This window comes from Heptranchias perlo, chromosome 4 (genome assembly GCF_035084215.1).
Source record: "Heptranchias perlo isolate sHepPer1 chromosome 4, sHepPer1.hap1, whole genome shotgun sequence".
In the NCBI taxonomy this organism is placed as follows: Eukaryota; Metazoa; Chordata; class Chondrichthyes; order Hexanchiformes; family Hexanchidae; genus Heptranchias; species Heptranchias perlo.
In genome coordinates, this window is record NC_090328.1 from 47343302 (window position 1) to 47366753 (window position 23452).

Genomic DNA, 23452 nt, shown 5'->3' on the forward strand with positions numbered 1-23452 from the left:
AAGCCACTGTGGCTTTTTTATCAGAAGAATTCCCAGAAATGACAGTGTGGCCATTCCCGTTTCCTCCATTCCCCGCCCCCCCCCCCCCCCCCCCACCCTAGAGGATGCACAAGTCCATCCACTGGAGCCTGTTCACCTGCCTCATTAGTAGAGGAACTGCCAGGAGTTACTAAGTGGTTCAAAGAAGCAAGATCATCCCAGAACGAGACTACGGTGCATCCCCAATCCCTCTGCTTTATCCATGGTTTATTCACCCTCCTGCAATCTCCCCACATGACACTGTGAATATTAACAGGGACCAGTCGAAACTGCAGCAGAGGCAAACAGGAAAAAGAGATAAAACGGATTAAGAAAGGGGAGCAAAAGGGCGAATGAAAATAGTTTAAAGGTAATGGAAATGGGTGAAGGAGGAGAATAAGGGGAAAGTGATGGAGGAGAAATGAGGAAAAATGATATGCACAAAGGCAGGAGTTCATCTCCAATGAGTAAATTCTTAACTTTATTTATTTGAACAACTCTACAGCCAAGGAATGGGGAAAGAGAAAAGAGAGATACTGAAATAACATTGTTGCAGGGGAGGAGAAGAGAGAGGGGAGGGGGTGATCCCTCTTTTGGGAAGAGTAAGTGACAAGGACAGAGAGAGAGAGGACTCCTGAGGACCTGGCTGGTTGGAGAGGAGGAGAAAGAGACCCCACTAAAGGAAAAGAGGAGGACAGATAACCAGTTGTTGAGGGTGAAGAATGGGAACATGGTTGGGGTGAAGATAAGCACTGCTGAGGAGGGCAGTTGTGAGAAACTCTTGTAGGTGGTGGGAAGGGTGGTTGCTGTTCAGGGTTAATGCATCATGTTATAAAACACCTAATTCTCTGACTTGCTATGTGAAACAGCATGATCAATTCCCCTGATCAGTAATAAAAATGGTTGCAATAAAATATCTGTAATTTCTTGGAATACCCATTTATTTCCATTCCCTGGTTAGACCGCACCTGGAATACTGTGAGCAGTTCTGGGCATTGCACCTTCGGAAGGACATATTGGCCTTGGAGGGAGTGCAGCGTAGGTTTACTAGAATGATACCCAGACTTCAAGGGTTAAGTTATGAGGAAAGATTACACAAATTGGGGTTGTATTCTCTAGAGTTTCAAAGGTTAAGGGGTGATCTGATCGAAGTTTATAAGATATTAAGGGGAACGGATAGGGTGGATAGAGAGAAACTATTTCCGCTGGTTGGGGATTTTAGAAGTAGGGGGCACAGTCTAAAAATTAGAGCCAGACCTTTCAGGAGTGAGATTAGAAAACATTTCTACACACAAAGGGTGGTAGAAGTTTGGAACTCTCTTCCACAAACGGCAATTGATGCTAGCTCAATTGCTAAATTTAAATCTGAGATAAGATAGCTTTTTGGCAATCAAAGCTATTAAGGGATATGAGCCAAAGGCAGGTATATGGGGCTCGATTTTACCGTCGGGTTTCCAGCGGGGGGGGGGGGGCCCCCGAAAATCCCGATATCCAGTCACGTGACCGGATCGCGCCACGATCCCGACCACTTCCGGGTTCCCCGATGACGTGCGGGGCTGCGTGCGCGGCCCCCGCTGGTGGGAATCCCGCAGGCAATTAAAGCCAGCGGGGTTCCACTTGAGTGAACTTACCTTGCTTGTTGAGGTCATTAAATGAGCTGAATCAGCTGTCATAACAGGAAGTGTGGGATTTTACCTTCAACGCAGTGTTTCACACACTGGTGGAAACAGTCTCCCTCCAACCAGGCGTGTTGCAGCCAGCAGCATGTGGCAGCTGCCAAGGTGCACTCCACGGTGGTGGTGGTGGGGGGGGAAGAGCCCTCACCCACGCAGGAGGCCACCGCGTCACATAGGGCAACCCCTGTCCCCCACCACCCCCCGCCAAGCCAGAGGACAGACCGACGCGAAACCGTAGCCCCAGTCCGAGGAACCACCCACCTACCCTGCACAACCCCTCAGACCAACACCTGCCAGATGGGTGGTGCGTGGACACCCTCGGAGGACGAACAGCATGACCAGCCCCAGCAGCCTCGCAGTCCACGCCGTCTGCCGCAGAAACGTGGAGCCCCCCAACACGGTGCTGTTGCACGCCCACCTGCACAGCAGGAGGGAGGGCAACCGCAGAGAGAGATGCATCACAGAGGGCACTACCCTCGCCACAGGGTCCACAGACTGAGGCGCGGCTCCCCGGACCTCTCCGAGCAGCAGTGCAAACGGAGGCGCAGATTCACTCGACATGTAGTCGTGGAGATCTGCAGGCTCTTTCATGCCAAGCTGCTCCTGGCTGGCCCCAGCACCATCTGCTTACCTGTCGCTGCCAAAGTCACCACTGCCCTCAACAACTTCTCCTCCGCATCCTTCCAGGGTGCAGCCGGGTACACCGCCGATGTCTCTCAGTCGTCTGCACGGAAGAGCCCTGCAAATACACCTGCACCTACTCTGCAGTAACACAATGGGTGGCATCAGTGGTGGGTCCTCATAGTGATACCCAGGAGCGGGCATTATTGGACACAACAGACAGGATTCGCGGAGACATGGCAGTGGTGGTGCCAATATAATGTGTGATGTTTGTTGCTCTGAAATTCAATATAGGTAACACCCATGGCAAACCCTCAGACACCCTTGTGCATCCCCTTCATGCTCACGACACGTTTGCCTTACGCTGCCTACTACACATATGTGATGCATGCCCTGTGGCTGCAGCACAGGTGGTGGCAGGTTGAGTGAGACTGGCCGTGAGGGAGATGCACGAGAGGGTGAGTATGGGATAGAGCCATGAGATTGTATGAGGATTGGGTTGCGTGTTAGTGGCGGGGTGAGTACTGTCGAGGTGAGTAGGTGCAGGTAAGATGAGGATGGGGTTTGAGGGGTATGAGGGGTGATGTGACAGAGTAGTGTTGGCGGTGCCGAAGGAGATGTGGGGTGGGGGCAGTGTTGTGGCAGACGGAGTGTAGGGGAAAGACTACGTGTTCTCACTGTGGCTGACCTACTGCGGTCATTGGAGCGCCTCCTGCACTGTATGCAGGTGGGCGATATGTTGGTGGCGCAGGTGACCCCCTCTGCCACCTCGAGCCAGGCCTTCTTGGTGGCAGAGGCAGGCCGCTTCCTCCCGCCCGCCGGGTGGAAGATCTCTGTCCTCCCCCTCCTCCTCACCCCATCTGATGATACCTGGGGTGAGGCATCATTAAACTGGGAGCAGCCTTCCCCCTGGGCTGCTTCATGCTGTAATTTGTTCCATTGGTTGCAGCATCTGTCAGTGGAGGACTGCCCCTTTAACTAGAGAGCCTCCAGCTGACAGATCGTACTGCGCATGCGCAGCCCGCCCGACGCGCAGACCAGCAGCGCGGACCCCGGAGGAGCAGGTAAGTGGCTCCAATTAGTGGATTGCCTGCTACGATCACGCGGGCAACCCACTAATTTCACCGGGCGCGGAGGCCACGCACCCGAAACCCAACCCGCCAGAAACCCGTAGGCCTGCTAAAATCAGGCCCATGAAGTTAGATCACAGATCAGCCATGATCTTATCAAATGGGGTCAGCATTGACCAGAAACTTAACTGGACCAGCCTCATAAATACTGTGGCTGCAAGAGCAGGTCAGAGGCTGGGTATTCTGCAGTGAGTGACTCACCTCCTGACTCCCCAAAGCCTTTCCACCATCTACAAGGCACAAGTCAGGAGTGTGATGGAATACTCTCCACTTGCTTGGATGAGTGCAGCTCCAACAACACTCAAGAAGCTCGACACCATCCAAGATAAAGCAGCCCGCTTGATTGGCACCCCATCCACCACCCTAAACATTCACTCCCTTCACCACCAGCGCACCGTGGCTGCAGTGTGTACCATCCACAGGATGCACTGCAGCAACTCGCCAAGGCTTCTTTGACACCACCTCCCAAACCCGCGACCTCTACCACCTAGAAGGACAAGAGCAGCAGGCACATGGGAACAACACCACCTGCACGATCCCCTCCAAGTCACACACCATCCCGACTTGGAAATATATCGCCGTTCCTTCATTGTCCCTGGGTCAAAATCCTGGAACTCCCTTCCTAACAGCACTGTGGGAGAACCGTCACCACACGGACTGCAGCGGTTCAAGAAGGCGGCTCACCACCACCTTCTCAAGGGCAATTAGGGATGGGCAATAAATGCCGGCCTCGCCAGCGATGCCCACATCCCATGAACGAATAATTTAAAAAAATGGCGGGGCAGGCACGAGGGGCTGAATGGCCTATTCATGTTCCTATGTTGTCTAAAATAACAACGTCTGTAAGGACTTCACAGAACCCTTTGAGTAAGTGAAATATTATATGCATAAACAATGTATTTAAAATAATGAAGGGACTAGACTGTGTCTTTATGGACAGGCTATTTGAACTAGGTGAAAACAAGGGTCATGCATGTAAGCTATGTAAGCATAGATCTAGTTAGATGTCAGGAGGCTTTTCCTTATGTAGGGGGTTATCGACATTTGTAATAAGTTACCTGCTTGTGTGATGAGTGTGGATTTACTGCAACTGTTCAGAAAGGAGCTGAATGAGTTCCTTACTGTGGCTAATATCACTGTGTACAAAAGGTGGCTGGGATGTTGGGTATGCACCTCCGGGTCACTGCAATCTCCTGAACTTATTTTGATTGTCTTAAGGGATCAGAGAGGAATCTCACGATTTTTTTCTCCCCCTGCATTGGCCTAGGATTATTCATCTTTTTTTTAATCTCTTTTTTTTTGCTTCTCCCAGTTAATTATATGGCTGCTAGTGGAAGGGAACACGAGGGGTCACGATGATTAGTTGTGTCATGATTGTTTGGGACAGGCTCAATGGACCGGTCGGTCTTTTCCTGTCCATCTTTTTGTATGTTCTCATATCTTTTCTCCTGGTGCTAGCTCACTTAATTGAATTCAATTTCATGACTTGCTTCAGGGGGGATTTGAACTCACGACTTGTCAGGTGCTAGTCCATTACCACAACCACTACACGACTATTCTCTATGTAGAATTGACACCGTTGTTGATCCATACGTTTTACAATCACCTTAAAAAATAGAGCCTAGAAATTGGATCGCGCAGCCCCAATTTACAGGAGTAAAACAGGCATCAAAGAGTCCAAATGCTGGGTGGTGTGTGCGCTGTCTTTCCAGCTTGAAGTGTGCAGTCCACCATATTGGTAAAGGCTCTTGCATAGGCGTCCAGGGGGTACACTTGAAAGAGGCAGTAGGCTCTTTGAATATGCAGATGAGTGCCTAACAACTGTTTGAGGAACCCTTTGCAAAATTCATTTGCGACTGACTACAGTCTGTGCCGTCCATGTTGCGGTCAGTATTCTCGGGCGCTTGGCAGCCAAACCAGTGGTCCTTAAAGGGACTTCTGGAGACTACCATTGGAAAGGTAAGTTCCCGTGGTCCTGCCATTGGCCTCTTTAGGCGCATGCGCTGCACCAGGATTCGGGTGTAATCTAATTCCTAGGCTAGGAATCACAAACAGAAGTGCTTGTCACTTTTGACTGACTTAAAATACAGGAATTTGGAAATCTGTTAAACCTAGGATTTGGGGATGAGCATCTAAATCCTGGAGCTCTGAAGGGGATATTGTCCTTAAAATAATGATAAATAAATTCTGAAGACTTCCCTATTCTGTTATATAATATTTTCCTGAGTATGCTGGTATGTGACTTTTATATGTGAATCTTGTATTCCAACAGGTGTCTATATATGCTGCTCCAGATAAGTGGAATCAAACACATTATGCACTGGAGGCAGCAGTGAAACTACTGGAGTTTTATGAACATTACTTCAATATCTACTACCCACTCCCAAAGCAGGGTAAGTCAAATACAAGTCTTCAATATAGATACGAAGCAAAGGATATTGTACAGATCAGCTCAAGCAGGTTAGAATGCAGAGGGAGAATTGGAGCCAGGAAAAGGGAACGGGAAGGAAGAAGATGGGAGGGAGACGAGGGTAGAGGAAAGGGTGGAGGAGAGGGGGACATGGGGGAGGGGGATTGGATAGGGGAGCAAAGGCTGATAAACTATGGGGGATTCCTGGTCAGTATCTAATCCCTTCAGTGACTACACTTCAAAAGTACTTCATTGGCTGTAAAGCACTTTGGGACATCCTGAGGTGGTAAAATACGCAATATAATTGTAAGTTCTTTCTATCTTTTAAAGTGCCAGGGAACATTTTGCTATATTAAAGGTGCCAAATAAGTGTACATTATTTGAATACATTTTCTCTTTAAGATCTTAAATTATGTGATATTGTGAGAATTGTTCTTGTTATCAATACAAAATATAAGTGAAACAGTGTGTTAGAAATAATGCAATAAGAAATGTTGAATTTTTAGATCTAGTTGCGATACCTGATTTTCAGTCAGGAGCCATGGAGAACTGGGGTTTAACGACTTACAGGGAGACATCTCTACTCTATCATCCTGAAACTTCGTCAGCATCAGATAAACTGTGGATTACCATGGTGATAGGTCATGAACTGGCTCATCAGGTATTGTCTGACTCATATAATGTGCATTGATTACGGCCTGTACCCAGCTTCATGAATTTATTGCATACTAGTTAGCTTCACAATTCCACCAAATACAGTATCCAATACATAATAGTTGAAAACGGTCATTGTCTATTATGCAATTACATCTCCATTATAAATTGGTATTGAGTGTTAATCAAGATCAATAACAACTTCACTCAAAAGACTATTGGTCCAGACCACAGGTTCATTATGTACCTGTTCAGGTTTTGGTTACTGTTTTGGCATTAAAGGATATACAAAATTTTCCAAGGGAACTACTTGTAAAAAAAAAAGCTCAGACAAATAGCGTAGATCCATCACCACCATGTAGTTATTGAAAATGATTTCTGTCCAACCATGAAGATTACTCTCTTGTAATTTAACTTTCTATCTCTGTTGTAATAGAGAAGAAAAATTCCAGTTACTCAAAAGCACTTTTTTTGTGGTACTGCTGGATACAAAAAACTTTACCACTCATGTAGCTAGCATTTGATGGTTCTGAAAATTTGGACCATGGTACACATTTATCAGCAGAAAGTACCATTCTGGGACAACTAATGTGAATTCTCCAACTCCCTTAACAGCTATCTTTGCAATCTCTTTGGTCAAGATTGCTAACTTCGTACCACTTTGTCCCAAATCATGGGCAGTTTTGTGCTTTGGATGCACATCCACTGGGATCTGGGTTGAAATTGTTCACACTCGTTTCACATTGGATCTTTTTAAGAAAATAGTTTTATATTCTCCCACTGTTTAGGTCACTCCAGATTACACACCATTCGGTGGACAAGAAGATGATAGGTCGCCTGCTTCCAAACCTGTCCCTGGGCTGCTCTTGAGCTGGCCGCTAGGTGGTACTGAAAGTATGGTCGAGTTTAAATTATCATCAGTGTGGGCAATCGCTGGTCCGAATCTGTGTCCTACCATTCCATGTACACTGCACTGGAGTAATATCTTAATGCATCACATGCTTCCAGCGTCTTGTGTTCCATACAAGTAAATAGGATGTATTTTCGTCTTCACTGCATGGGCAGTAATCTGGCAGAGTTGATCGCCTGCCTATTATAGAGCCCATCGGATTTTTATTTCATTGATTTACCACAATGACTGTGTATCTATTGTGGCCTAAAAATGGTACAAGATAATTTAAGAAGTTCCACAATAAAGTCTAATTTCTTCAATTCTGCAGACTTTGAATTTGAAATAAACTTTGAAATAATATACTGAAGAGAATTTCCACGCATTTCCCCCATCTCTGACTGTAACGTTGGTGGAAAATCAGCAGAAACCGTGGAGAAATGGCATAAAAAAATGTTTATGCTGTTTCTCCAGGGGCTCCGTTGAATCTACGACGGGAGATCGAGATAAGCCCTGTGGAAATTACATGTGCTTGAGAACAAATGAAACATCTATTTTATTTTATGATTATTTTAATAAGGGCTTTTATATTATTGATGATATTGCTATTACTGGAATCAAAATATCAACACCACCCAGGAAATTTGTTCATTCTGTAATATTAGCTTCTTTGGCTGCACACATACACTTAATGTAGGGCCACGGAGCAACAGAATCGTACAGTCCAAGGCCTCCCATCATGATGCATAACTCTTATATTAAAGAGACAGCTTTAGCAGATATTTCGGACTGATTATTTATTAATAGAGCAGTAAAAGGTTTATTTGGGCTTGTTTTAATAGGCTTTTGGTTTACTTTATTCATTTTTCCCTGTTTTTTTTTCCACCTCCTCTCCTTTCTCGCCGGTATTAATTACTTCCTGGGATACAGTTTCATAGTGGCTTCTGGTACCTTAAAAAGAGGCTGTTATTCATGTACAAGCTTTGACAGCATGTGGTTGAAATTCCTTTAGTCCTGTTTTCAGACACCAAATGGATGCCACGCACGGAGCACGTGCCCCAACTGGAAGGCCCAAGACTAGCCCGCAATTGGGCCTCGGGTCTCATTAATATGAGGTGGGGGGCGATTGGGATACTGTGGAGTTGAGGGAGAACTCCTGCTCCTCTTTGCTCCACAGGAATGATTTAAATGAAGAATTTGGAGGGGAGCAGGCCCTATGATATCCAATTTCCCAGAGGGGGGAGTAAAACAAGTGTTAGGCTCCACATTTACACAAGTAAGAGGCCTAACGCCTGTTCTAGGCGGCCACTGCCAGGGACACCTGAAAATGGCCCAATCCGATATTGGATCGGGCGTGGGACATTGGTCCCTGAAATTGGTCTTTTTGTGCCCATTTTACGCCTGTTCAATTTGTACCGCCCTGTTTCTGTGGGCTTTTTTGTCCACTGGTAGCACCACAGCTGAGCTTGATGCTGTCCCACTGTGATGTCCATGTGAATACATAACCATCAGGGTTCACTGCATAGCAAACAGGAGTGGGAATCCTAGCTAAATTGGCTTCTCTCCATTCTCTTAACCCAGGGTGCTGAAGCTAAGGTTACACACTGAATAAACTCGTAGAGCCGTCTTTTATAAAAGTCTTGAAATGCTTGTACTTGTAGAAATTGAATTAACATCAGTAATATAGCACCCACTGCCAATATAAATTTGAGATAAACACTTAGGCATCTTAGAACAAATGCCATGTAACACAAAAGAGCGAATCAGAAACTAAGGGCCTGATATTAGGAGGGAGGCGGGTTGCCAGCGGGGGGTCGACTGGGCGCGTGCGTAACCCGCCCAGTAAAATCGGTGGGTTCCCCACGCGATCGTAAGTAAATTCAAGCCACTTACCTTGGCTCCCGGGTTTCATGCTGGAAAGCTGCGCAGCGGGCGGACTGCGCACCCGCATCATAGGCTGTCAGCTGGAGGAGCCCTATTTAAAGGGGCAGTCCTCCACTGACTGATGCTGCAGAAAGGAGCCAAAATTACAGCATGGAGCAGCCCAGGGGGAAGGCTGCTCTCAGGTTTAATGATGCCTCACTCCAGGTCCTACTGGATGGGGTGAGGAGGAAGGGGAGGACAGAGATCTTCTCCCTGGCGGACGGGAGGAAGTGGCCTGCCTCTGCCACCACGAAGGCCTGGCTCGAGGTGGCAGAGGAGGTTAGCAGCACCACCAACATATCACGCACCTGCATACAGTGCAGGAGGTGCTTCAATGACCTAAGTAGGTCTGCCAAAGTGAGTACTCTTACTCATTCCCCTACCCTCCGGCTGCCGCATCACCGCCCCCACCCCACATCTCCTTCTGCACTGCCAACACTACTCTATCACATCACTCCTCACACCCACTCAAAGCTCATCATCATCTTACCTGCACTTACTCACCTCGCCAGTACTCATCCCACCACTACCACTCAACCCAATCCTCATACAATCTCATGGCTGTATCTCATACTCACCTTCTCATGCATCTCTTTCACGGTCAGCCTCACCCCACCTGCCACTACCTGTGCTGCAGCCACAGGGCATGCATCACATATGTTCAGTAGGAAGCGTAAGGCAAACGTTTCATGAGCATGAAGGGAATGCACAAGGATGTTTGAGGATTTGTCATGGTTTTTACTTATATTTGATTTCTGATCAACTCACGTTACATATTATATTGGCACCACTACTACCACGTCTTGGCCATTCTTGACTGGCTTGTGCAATAATGCCCTTTCATGAGGTTCTCCATGAACACCCTTGATGCCACCCATTGGGTCACCCTACGGTGGGTCTATGTGTAGTTCCACGACTGCTTTGTGCAGGTGCCTGTTGCGCAGCACTGTGTTGTGTAGTTCCACGTGGCGGAGGTGGACGGCATGCCTGACGAGGCTGATGATGTTGCTCGTCCTCCAATGGAGTGATGAATGAAGCAATGGACCCACCCCCCATCCTGACGGTGTGAGTGTGAGGGGGTCCACAAAGTAGGTAAATGTGTTTGGACAGCAGAGTTTAGGGAATGATTTAATAATTTGGAGTGTGTGGCAGGCAAAGCTTTGTCTGAGGTGACAGAGTGCCCTGCTGCAATGAATGAGGGTTTACCCCACACCTGTTAAATGGACCTTTGCAGCTGCTGCTGGCTGCAACACATCTGTCTAAACAGGGAGTGTTGCCCCCAGCATGGGAAACATGCTCCAGGTAGTCCAAAATCCGAATCCTCCTAAAATCTCCAGCTAACGAAGTCTGTAAACGACATCAAGTAACCAAATAATGATCTTAAGTGGGATCTCGCTGGCTTTGCTTGCCGGTGGGAGTCCCGCATGTGGGGGCTGCGCGCGCACCGATTCGCGTCATTGGGGAACCCAGAAGTGGGCGGGTTGGAGCCGGGCTCCGGACCTGCTCCGGGAATCCTCAATTTTAGGAGCCCACCCGCCACAAACGCACCCGCTTGGCCATCCAAAAATTGATCCCTAAGATTCAGTAGCCTTATAACTGGATATTGTTTAAGAACTGAGAACATTATAATGAGAGTGGGATAATTACTTAGTAACCAAAAGAAAGATGCAGCATAGCCAAAGGAAAGATGTGCAAGTTAAAGCATGTGGTTTCAAAGGTCTTTGCTGGAATAGAGACATGGTGATACCTGTGCGTTTAATTACTTTTTAGGAAACCATTTTCAAATTAGAATCTGTATCTTATTACACCTTAGCTAAGAACCATTATGTTTCACTTTTGAAATTGGAAACACGACCTTATAAATATTAATTAATAACCGCCCAGCAGAGATTCACAGTACATCATTTCAATAATTAGAATTGATCATTTAAAAAAAGTGCTCATTGAACCCCTAATGAATATCTTATGATTGTTTTAGTGGTTTGGTAACTTGGTGACAATGGAGTGGTGGAATGACATCTGGCTGAATGAAGGCTTTGCCAGATACATGGAGTTTGTCTCTGTCGATGCCACCTACCCAGAGCTGCAAGTTGTGAGTAAACCTTTCTCACTATTGGTTGCTTTATTGCAGGATACCTGGCTCTGTTTAATTCTTTCTTTTAATATTGGATCTTTACAGGATGATTATTTTTTGAACACATGTTTTGGAGCAATGGGAAGAGATTCAATGAATTCATCACGTCCTATAAGCACATCGGCAGAAAATCCAACTCAGATAAAGGAAATGTTTGATACTGTCTCTTATGACAAGGTATTTAGGATAGTTATTAGGAATGTGTTTTCTAATGACACGGACTTTGAAACATGAAGCTGGCTTAGTGCCAGCCTTTGATGAGATCTTTAACAATTGCTGCTAGTCAAGTTAATATCCTGATAGATGAACACTAAATCCCACACCATATCTAAGCAATATTGTATCGAAAATTCAAATATGTAGTCTACATTTGTTAGGAGTATCAGATGAATCTCCCCTCCCCCCCATCCTAACATGGACACATTGGTAGATTGGAAGAGATGTACCATTCATGCCTAAGGTTTATAAGATTCCTAAATTAGGTCACCTTTGTCCCACATACCCAAGACCTAGTTATATTGATGGCCAACCAAGCCAAATCAATCGCAAAAGGACCACAGTACAACACTGAGTGGTGCAATTACCTCCTACTTCCCAGAGTCCTCAAAGATAAAGTTGGACACAAAGTTGTATAATTTAATACGACTTTATTTAACAACATCTATAATAATACAATTAATGCTATTGCAAGGTTAAGTAATAAGGATTATGGTAAAATGATTGGATATTTACTATCAGTCAGAAGAACCTAAATAAACAAAGGTACAGCTGTAATTTGAGTGTATCACAATATTGCAGCAATAGCTAAGTTTTGCTTAGTATAAAGAAAGTTATCTTCAATGTTCGACATTACAATATGGTTTAGCAAGATTAAATTTACAATCTGTAGTCATGTATCACTGATAAATTCCAGTATTGGCAGGCAGATTGCTGGGGCCATTAGATCTCGTGATCTAATGGTGGAGTGGGGGTGGGGGGCATTTGTCTAACTTTTAGCAATTTTGTTTTTTGGTGGAAGAGGGATATAGACCTGTTCTTAGAGGTGTAATGGCAAACTAGTTTCGGCTTTTGACCTTCGAAGCTGGTTTAAACAATTGTAAACAATTTTACAACACCAAGTTATACTCCAACAAATTTATTTTAAATTCCACAAGCTTTCGGAGGCTTCCTCCTACCTCAGGTGAACGGTGTGGAAATGAAATTTTCGAATCCTTCGCATTTGAAAATCACAGAACAATGCCTGGTGATTACTGCCCGTTGCCAAGGCAATCACAGTGAGCAGACAGAAAGGTGTCACCTAAAAGGCCACCGAATATACAAACCCCCCAAAAAAGAGAGAGAGAGAGATAAGGAAGACAGTCAATGACCCGTTATATTAAAAACAGATAACATTTGTTCGCTGGTGGGGTTACGTGTAGTGTGACATGAACCCAAGATCCCGGTTGAGGCCGTCCTCATGGGTGCGAAACTTGGCTATCAATTTCTGCTCGACGATTTTGCGTTGTCGTGTGTCTCGAAGGCCGCCTTGGAGTATGCTTACCCGAAGGTCGGTGGCTGAATGTCCATGACTGCTGAAGTGTTCCCCGACAGGGAGAGAACCCTTTTAACAATATTGTTAACAAAACCTTTTAACAAGGTTTAAACAATATTGAAGGCTAATCCCCATAATGTGACTTATTTTTGCTCCCAATTTTGTTTTCTTTTATACATCATTCTTTAAATACAGAACTTGTATGTATGTAACTGACATTTGCTACTTGTTAAATCTAGGGTGCTTGCATTCTGCACATGTTGAGGAATTTTCTGACAGAAGAAGTTTTCCAACGTGGCTTAGTTCATTACCTACGAAAATACAGCTACAGGAATGCCAAGAACGAAGACCTGTGGAACAGTATGGCCAATGTAAGAGTTTCTTCTATTGTCTGAAAATTGAATTGTGCATTTGAATAACAATTCAGCACTTGTTTAAAAGGAGGTAAATGTTAATAAATGTTAATTGTTTGAACATATTTCAAATAAATTAATTTATCAAAAATGCAAATTTTTCCAATCTTTTTGAAAAAATAAAGATGAAACTCATTTGTGCCGTTACCTCGACTAATTCAACAACTAGTGTAGCAATGCATTTTGGTATTCCAACAATAGCTTTGTGTATAGAGCCCATTGTCATCTGGTTATCACTTGGTGCCTATTGCCACTTTTCTATAACATTTGAATTCTTTTTCAATAATACTGTTTCGTTTTGGGGTTTTACTCCAGATATTTTTCTCAGGCTCTATATCTCAGAGCACTGTTGTAGAAGAGCCCTTGTTCCCTTCAAACCAGAAGGTACCTTTTAGATGCCCAATATTCAGGTAATTTGTAGTGAGCCTAGAGTTTGGACAAAGAAGTGTCTCATCTTTGTATCTCAGATATTGCTTATATCGTATACCATTATGTGATCTTCCTTGACTTTGGAAGGGAGTAAATTAAACACACCACTAAAGCATGGATTAAGCTATAAACTGCTAAACAGATTTATTAAACAGTAAATGGATAAGTGAACAGTAGCTATGACACATTATAGATTTGCAGTAATTACAGGCTTAACTATCCACCTTCAGAATGACATAAAATAACAGCCATGTTTTGCTGTGCTAAACTTCAGAGTGAACTGAACCTGAATATTATTCTTGTATGACCTTTCATGGAGTCTCCTCAGCCGATCTGTATCTCTTTGTTTGCTTCACTATATTTTGGTTTACTGGTTATATTACATGCCCTCGCATCATCTTCCTTGACTTCAGACGGTGGTAAGATAAACATCCTACTGAATTGTGGCTTAGGAATTTTGTAGCTTAGGCCACGGTTTAGTGGAGTGTTTATTCTGAACTCAAGTAAGATCATACAGAGCACGTGATATAACCAGTGATGGGGGATTTCTACTTGACTTAACTACTCAATTGGAACAAGACAGGCTGAGATATACTTTCAAAATTTGGGCAAGACAAAGGAAATGTAAATATGTATCTCTTAGACTCAAATAGAACTACCAATCAAACATATATTTAAACAAACCCCACAGGAAGTTTATATTTGAATTGAATGGCTTGAGTTACCTATTACAAACACAGCTGTTCTGAGGCTATTGGGTATCAAAGCTGGGCATTTTCTGTGAGTGGATTTGGTTTTTAACTCTATGTACTGTGACAGAAAGAAGAAAGCAAATAACATGATATATTATGGGAAAGGTACTTCATATTTATCACAAAAGTTTAGAGGAAAATTCTGGCCATTGTCTTTTTTGACAATCTTGGATGCAAGGTATAGATTAGATTGATGAATTGTCTGGAAAATGTCAACACATTTTTCAATAAAATAAAGATTATACCATCATATACTATTATCTACTAATCTGTCAAACTATTTGAGATGTACTTTATCATCACTTTTGTTTCATATCAGTGCAGTAAAAGTATTTGCTATGACTCTAATGTAATACAATTTTCCACTCAGATATTTTAGCAGGTACTGCATAAAAGCAAGAGTCTTATTTTGTAGTGATTTTTAGTATTTTAAATCATTCTGAAGACAACTATCTAAACAAGTTTACTGACCACCAAGTGTCTAATGAGGCAAAATATAGGAAGGTGTGTGTAGGGCATGGGAAAATGTTCAGCATTCTCATAGAGTACAAAACATGCTTAAGTATCCTAGTCAAAAAAAATGACCCTAAAAAATTTCCTTTTTACTAGCTCTAAAATAAATGACTATCTTTTTATAAAAATGTTCCTTTCATTAAAAAGCAAACAAAGAACAATTAGAAATGGCCAGGAAAAAACCATAGCGCTTTTAAAGTCCTTTTGAGTGGCCATATTGCCTCCCTGTCCACCCCACAAGATAGTCCAGAAATAAAATTAGAATGTTGAAAAAAATCATTACGTTTGCTCTCCTACTTATAAAACTCTCCCAACTCCTGGAGAAAACTTGGCTTTTCAGCATCTGAGATTTGATCTTGTAAAGATTATATAAGATTGTTAAGGCAATAGAAAAACACTCACTATTTTGAACTCCCAACAGACTTGCACCAAGGAAGACTTTACTTCGGGTGGATTCTGCTACAGCGCTTCACAAGCTGCTAAAAATGCTGTAAGTTTTGATTAATTTTGTCTTTATTGCACTCTATATAAATTCAGTGACACCCACATATACCCAACTTGCAAAATCTTAAGAGGTACCATGAATACCTGCAGTTCCTACATGATTACAATCCTGTGGGATCTCATGACTATCTTAGGATCCCTTGAAATTCAGCTGTTGATCCTAATATTCGGGAATCAGAAAAATTGCCGTGATGCATTATTACAGGAATTTACTGAGATAGTGATTTTAAAAAGATATATTGAGGTCTAAAGGATTGCATCTTTCTGAAAGAGAGAGTTTTTGAAACTACTTAAATTTTAAGTATCTTCTGATTTTGATTTTTGTTAGATTTTTTTTATCCATTCCCTCTCCCTGGCTGTCTCCCACAGGAGTTGTCAGCCTCCACTCATCATTCTACATTTAGGAAGTTGAACCTGTCCCTACTTTGAATTTCAGTATGTAATCAGTCATTAGGAGCATAATAGAAGTATAAACTAGCTCTGTCAATGTAACCTTCATCTCTGAGAGCCACCATTTGTAACCGAACAGCATACAATCCACAGTCACAACCATCAGGTGAAAAGTAAATTTTGATTGCTTGTGCGCGGTATGTTTACACTTTGTCTTAACTGTTTAAAAACAAATGTAAGGAGAAAAATAACATTCCAAAAGAAGCCACTTGCTAAACTGCCATCTGTGCCTTTTTGTTCTTCAGTACAGCTATGCAGGGGAACACCTAGACATCAAGGAGATTATGAACACATGGACACTTCAGCAGGGAATACCAGTGATAATTGTTGAGCATAATGGGAGTTCAGTCAGGCTACAACAAGAGCGCTTCCTTAAAGGAGTCCTCCCAGAGGACCCTACATGGGCCTCACTACAATCTGGGTACTTATGTTTCAGTTGTGTCCTTATTCATTTTCTTTTTGGTTTTGATGAAATCTTATATATTTTGGAGCGGGGAAAGTTTTAAATGCAATCTGCAACATTTTGAGAATGAAAAACATTTTTTCACCATCTTTTGCAGCTACCTATGGCACGTTCCACTTACTTACATCACAAGCAATTCTAAAACTATTGGTAGACATCTACTGAAAACAAAATCAGGTAAGAATGTTTTATGTTGCTGGTTACAGTTAGAATTGCACCAACTCAAACATATCCAGTCTTTAAAATAATAAAAACAATGATATTTTATGAAACCTATCTCAATGTGAAATGAATTTAAAACGTCTTCACTCTGGATAGAATTTAAAGTATTTTCGTAACAATGTAATTAGGTTTTATAGTATAATGCCAGTAACACTGTGTACACAATTTAACTGCACGTTAGCTAAATTTATCACTTAAATTTGAAAACAAAATGTTGTCTGTTCCCACTGAAATGTCTTGTTCTCAGATTACTATACACTTGGCAGCTTGGCTCAGTTGGCAGCACTCTTTCCTCTGACTTAGAAAGTTGTAGTTCAAGTCCCATTACTGACTTAAGCACATAACCTGGACTGATACTTCAGCAAGGGAGTGCTGCATTGTCGGAGTCGCCACCTTCATTAGAGATATTGAAGTGAGGATCTGCCTGTTTAGGCACACGTAAAAGATGCTGTGGCACTATTTGAAGTAGACCAGGGTATTTTCCTGGCGTCCCTCCACCAATGCCACCTGAAAATGGGTTATCTGGTCATTAATTTGCTGTTTCTAGGACTTTGCTATGAGTAAATTGGCTGCTGTGTATACCTACATAACAACAGTGACTGCACTTCAAAACTAATCCATTGTTTGTAAAGGACACTGGAACATCCGAAGGGCATGATAAGGCACCATGTAATTACAAGTTTGTTCATTCATCATTTGATCTGTCACCTGTGAGCATTTCTGTTTACTAATTAGCTTTATTAACTCAATATTGCTTTAACCAGATCATATTGAACTGGATAGAGAATCTCAATGGGTAAAATTTAACGTGGACATGAATGGATATTACTTTGTACATTACAAGAGTGCTGGATGGGATGCTCTGATTAATCTGCTAGATCAGGACCACACACTTCTGAGCCAGAAGGACCGAGCAAATCTGATTCACAATGCTTTCCAACTTGTCAGGTACTGTGAAATATCACAATTATCCTATCTATTGTATAATACAATCGCGGAGTGAGTGGGTCGCAATGGGCTCAATTTTACGGGGAAATTGCGGGTGCGTTGGAGGCGGAGGGGCTCCGAAAATTGGGGAAATCTCGTTTGGGTTCGGAAGCCGGCTCCAACCCGCCAACTTCCGAGTTTCCCATCGACACACCTGTGTGCACGCGGGTAACCCGAATCCGGAAATCCCGCTGGTTTTAATTGCCGGTGGGATGATAGTTAAAGAGCCAAATGTACCTCATTGAGGTACTTAAGGCACTTTACTTATGACAGATTATGTACTTAGAATGATTTTTAACTTACCTGGGCAGCTTGCCCACGGCTTCTGATTCACGCCTGGTGAAACCAGGCATGAAGGGCCAGATCAGGCAAAAAGAAACCAAAATAAAGTACATCAAAAACCATTGCACGACGTTAAAACATAAAATCACACTACCTTTCCACCCTGCTCCGATGTCCGATGTCTCCCTCTCTGATCTCCCCCTCTTCACCCCCCTTCCGATGTCCCCCCCCTTCACCCCCCTTCCGATGTCCCCCCCACTTCACCCCCCTTCCGATGTCCGCCCCTCTTCACCCCCCTTCCGATGTCCGCCCCTCTTCACCCCCCTTCCGATGTCCGCCCCTCTTCACCCCCCTTCCGATGTCCGCCCCTCTTCACCCCCCTTCCGATGTCCGCCCCTCTTCACCCCCCTTCCGATGTCCCCCCTCTTCACCCCCCTTCCGATGTCCCCCCCTCTTCACCCCCCTTCCGATGTCCCCCCTCTTCACCCCCCTTCCGATGTCCCCCCCTCTTCACCCCCCTTCCGATGTCCCCCCCCTCTTCACCCCCCTTCCGATGTCCCCCCCTTCCGATGTCCCCCCCTCTCCACCCCTCTTCCGATGTCCCCCCCTCTTCACCCCCCTTCCGATGTCCACCCCCTTCACCCCCCTTCTGATGTCCGCCCCTCTTCACCCCCCTTCCGATGTCCGCCCCTCTTCACCCCCCTTCCGATGTCCACCCCTCTTCACCCCCCTTCCGATGTCCCCCCCCCTTCACCCCCCTTCCGATGTCCCCCCTCTTCACCCCCCTTCCGATGTCCCCCCCTCTTTACCCCCCTTCCGATGTCCCCCCCCTCTTCACCCCCCTTCCGATGTCCCCCCTCTTCACCCCCCTTCCGATGTCCCCCCCTCTTCACTCCCCTTCCGATGTCCCCCCCTCTTCACCCCCCTTCCGATGTCCCCCCCTCTTCACCCCCCTTCCGATGTCCCCCCCTCTTCACCCCCCTTCCGATGTCCCCCCCTCTTCACCCCCCTTCCGATGTCCCCCCCTCTTCACCCCCCTTCCGATGACCCCCCCTCTTCACCCCCCCCACCCGATCTCCCCCTCAACCCCCCCCCCCGATCTTCCGTTCCAGTGCCGGATGACATCTCGCGCTCTCTCTTTCTTTCCCCCCTCCCACCCACACCCTCGCGTTGCAGCTCCTGACGTCAGTCAGCCTGTCAATCAGGCTGGCTGCCAGGCGCGAAACCCAGAGAGGACGTTAATCATCATCAATCACCATGCGATCGCCTCGGAAACGGTAAGTTTTGTTCATGGGGGTTTGCCACGCTCACCTTCACCTTCACCACCCCCCCCCCCCACCGGCTGCCAACCCGCCACCATTTCAGAATTGAGCCCAATATGTCATTGGAATTTTGCCTGTAGGTGGTGCTGTGAGGACATGTCATGTTACAGGTTAACGTGAGGTGACATCAGACCAAAGCTCAACTGCCCCAATTCTGTCTCTAAAACTATTTTAAAGCTGCCTGCTTTGTTTTATTTTTCAATCCGTGCTACTTCTCCCTGCCCCGTCAGCACACTGCAGCAATTTTTAAGAAGAATTAACTTATTGGGATCTCTGACTCTAACTCCGCCTTCCCGCTCTGGCTCCTGATATCTCTCCCCCCCCCCCCCCCCCCACTAAATAAATGTCGGCCTTAGTTTATTAAGATGCTCCTCCCGCCCCGCTCGCTATTTCTGAGCTCCTGTTCAATGCTCCCTGTCCCTGCTCACAACCATCACCCACTTCAGCTTTGCAGCCCATTAAATTGGTAGCGGGGCAGGGGTGGGGGAGTCGGCCAACCAGCTGAGTGCTCACGTCAGCTGCTTCTTGGCCTATTCATCTGCCTGGGAGGGCGTGTAGAGACCTATTTTTTTTATAAAGATTGGCCACCGGGTGGGCGGGGGGTGCTGGAAAAAACCCCGGTCTGCCTTCCACCCTCCTCCTCTTCGGCCAGACTAGTGTCACTGATTGCAGCAGTCCAGCCACTTCCTCCTCAGCTTTAACCTCTGGCGTTCTCTGGCATTCTTTGATCCTCACCATTCGAGGCCACTCTGGCCTTTAACCTTGCTTTACGTCCCCCAACAACCAGCCCTCTAACCCTTCCCATCTTCCCTCTCCCCTCCTCATCCTCTTACTCTGCTTCAGCTTCCAATTCCTCCTCCCTACCTCTGGACCAGCTCTAACTTCCTCTAACATCCCCCTATCCAGCATTTAACTCTGCTCTTACCAAATACCTTTTTGATTGACTGATAACAACCCCTGAGTACCACTTTCCATCATTAAATAAACAGGAAATATCTATTCACGAGAGACCACTAAATAAATAGAATAACGTACTTGAGGAGATTGAATATGTTATTATTTTAGAGACTTACAAAATACATAGGTGCCATATTATAAGTCTTTAATGCTTATGTAAGAACCACTCCACTCATCTGTCCCCCATCATCTATATCCACTATATAACTACTATCAAGGTCAGCCTGGGCTCAGTGGTAGCATGCTCACCATTGAGTCAAAAGGTTGTGGGTTCAAGTCCCAGCTGCACTGTTGGAGTTGTCATCTTTCGAAGGTAAACCGAGATCCCTTTCAGGTGGATATAAAAGATCCCATGACACTATTCGAAGAAAAGCAGACGAGTTCTCTGTGTCCTGACCAATATTTATCCATTAACTAACATCACTAAAACAGATTATTTGATCATTATCTCATTGCTGTTTGCGGGACCTTGCTGTGAGCAAATCGGCTTCCGTGTTTCCTACATTACCACAGTGACTACACTTGAAAAGTACTCTGTTGGCTGTGAAGTGCTTTGGGACATCCTGAGGTTGTAAAAGCCACTATAAAATGCAAGTTATTTCTTTCTTTCTTGTACTGCACTTGCTCAGACTGCAAGCTTAGTCTTCAGCTACCTACATCCTGAGATTGTGAAAGGCACTATATAAATGCTCTTTCTCTCGTTTTCTTTCTTTCTCTCTTTCCCAATTGGTTCAGGATCACATATATATATGTGATCCTGAACCAATTTATGAGAACAATGGACCAAAAATATGAAGAACGCTTTGTAAAACTGACTCGAAAATAGCACTACATTTACTTTACAATAGAGTTTGGCTGTTAGAAAACTTGTTGGAACTCTCTTTTTTTTTTCTTGTTGTTTGTTCCAGTTGTTTTGAGCCAAAACATTCTCCAACTGAGCATTGACAAGATTGAAGTGATCCTATTTGTCTCCTGCCAGAAACTCCATATCCTGGGAATTCCATTCCCCTCCTTGGCTGCTCACTTAAACTAAACACAACTTCAAATTTAATATCCTGTCCATTGCCAAGACAACTTGCTTGTACCCCAGCAACATTGCCCACCTCTGCTCTTACTTTACCCCATCACTGTTGGAAGGTTTATTACTTTTATCACTTCACAAACTCAATTTCTCCAATGCCTTCCTCACCGGCTTCCTAAACTCCACCCTAGACAAACTTAGATTCATCCAAAACTCACTGCTACGGCCTGTGGCACATGAAGTCCCGCTTGCTAATCGGCCCTGCTCTAACCTACTCCCATTGGTTCCTGCTTCGAATACAATCATTTAAAAATCCTCATCCTTGTTTACCAACCCATCCAGTGCCTCACCCTGCATCCCACCAATGCCTCTTGGTCCACTGATTCTGGCAGTCATGACCTTGTCACAGTAAGGGCTCCATGCAAGTGAGGTGTACTCAAATAATGCTCCCTTAGATGTACCGACAGGGTTATATTATCCCCAGTTGATGATGTTCCAGTTTCCTCCAAAACTTGACACTATTGGGTAGATTTTGGCTTTTGGGTGGCCGACCAGCTGGGCTGCTATGGCAGCAAAGAGACCGCCACGATTTTGAGGCCCTGGCCTCATTTGAATGCAAGCTGAAGATGGGATCCTCTTCAGCTAGACCACAGCTGATACTGAAAGAAGCATACTCCGATCCTAAAATGGCAATTGGGAGCCTATGTACATTATGTGACCCCCATTTGCATTTTAATTGAGTTACTGCCTGACCTGGGGTTGCGCTGGCAGTCCAGCAGTATCTGGGGGAGGATAGCCACGGTCACATAATGGCGGGAATGAGGTGGTAAGTTATTTCAGAACAGTTTTGGGGTGCTGGCAACCTGTTTCTACTCATTAGGAGGCCTAAAAATCTGCTCCCACATATCATAAACCAGCTTGTCAAAGAAGATGCTAACTGGAGGATAGATGACGAAATGAAGGAAAATCATTAGGCCAGCCGTGCATATCCCTTTCCTGTGCATCAGTGCAGCCACGTTGACATCAGCAGAGGCTGGATGCAAATTCCCTGCCTTACTCATCAACAATGAATGATAGGGAGTAAATGAGTGAGGTAGGGAAGAAAATGTGATCTTTGATTTTATTAGAAAATCTTAATGAGTCATTATTACTGTGTTTAGTGCAGGAAAGTTATCACTTGACCGAGCCCTTGACTTGACCCGTTACCTCAGGCATGAGAGCAAAACCATCCCAGTGTTGCAGGGTTTGGGTTACCTGGAGGTATTTTACAAAATGGTTGTGAAAAGAAACATCACTGATGTTGCAACGAATCTGAAGGTAAGATTCTTTAATCCTTGTATGCTACTTGACTGGTGTTCTAAAGATAAAAATGATGCTGAGGAAAATGTAACTGTGAAGCAGCGGTAGACTATCTGGTGCAAATATGGACAATTAACATTAATGTCAAACTGCTTAGATACATTTAAGTGTACTGAGGTCAAAAGAGAACCAAATTGACAAGGAAACTTAGAAACGACAAGGGGTTTCTCAGTATGCTTGTCTGTAATAGACAAAGAACTATTGGTCATGTGTGACCTCACTAGTCAGATGAGTTTTATGTGACTATGTTGGCCAATCTCATGGAACCGTTTGGCAATAAAGGATTGACTGACATTGATAGCTTCAATTTTCCAAAAGCAAGCCTGAAAACAGCAATTTTATTTTGTAATGGTAGAAATCCTTTGAATATGTTGGCAATATTTACACTAACTTTGTTCAGTGTGAGAGAGGATTCACTATTCATGTTTTTTATTTTACCAAAGGTCTGCTTGTATCTACTCATACCAGTCATTTTAAATGAGGCCAAAGAACCAGGAACTTAGGAAATTTTCTTGTTTAATTTTATCCCCCATCCTCTGAAGGGTGTTGACTCTTGCTTTGGAATGGCTCCGTAGGCAGCAGAAGCTCTTTTTTTTCCCCGCAAATGACCATTTTCATGTATTACTGTGAGTGGCAGCAAGCTATTCAATCATGGAAAGTATCATACCCAAGCTCAGTGCTGTCCTTACTCAACATCACTCGAGAGCAATCAGGAGAGGGAAACTGCTTATTTTTCCCTTCTCTTGGCCAGGGGTTCTGAACTAATTGCAGTGCGTCTGCTGAAACCCTTGC

At 44.5% G+C, this 23452-nt stretch overlaps 1 protein-coding gene across 3 annotated transcripts in view; it reads left to right on the plus strand.

The window, feature by feature from the left end:
• Positions 1-23452, plus strand: part of erap2 (endoplasmic reticulum aminopeptidase 2) — a 52539-nt gene that overhangs the window by 10842 nt on the left and 18245 nt on the right. For all 3 annotated transcript variants that reach the window (XR_010962670.1, XM_067982880.1, XM_067982881.1), the window contains exons 5-14: positions 5718-5838; positions 6362-6516; positions 11300-11413; positions 11501-11632; positions 13226-13357; positions 15515-15583; positions 16293-16468; positions 16608-16687; positions 17497-17680; positions 22462-22618. Coding sequence is in view for 2 of the 3 variants with exons in the window: in XM_067982880.1 (XP_067838981.1) it covers positions 5718-5838; positions 6362-6516; positions 11300-11413; positions 11501-11632; positions 13226-13357; positions 15515-15583; positions 16293-16468; positions 16608-16687; positions 17497-17680; positions 22462-22618 (1320 nt within the window). In the remaining variant the exon portion in view is untranslated. The remainder of the gene's footprint in view (positions 1-5717; positions 5839-6361; positions 6517-11299; positions 11414-11500; positions 11633-13225; positions 13358-15514; positions 15584-16292; positions 16469-16607; positions 16688-17496; positions 17681-22461; positions 22619-23452) is intronic.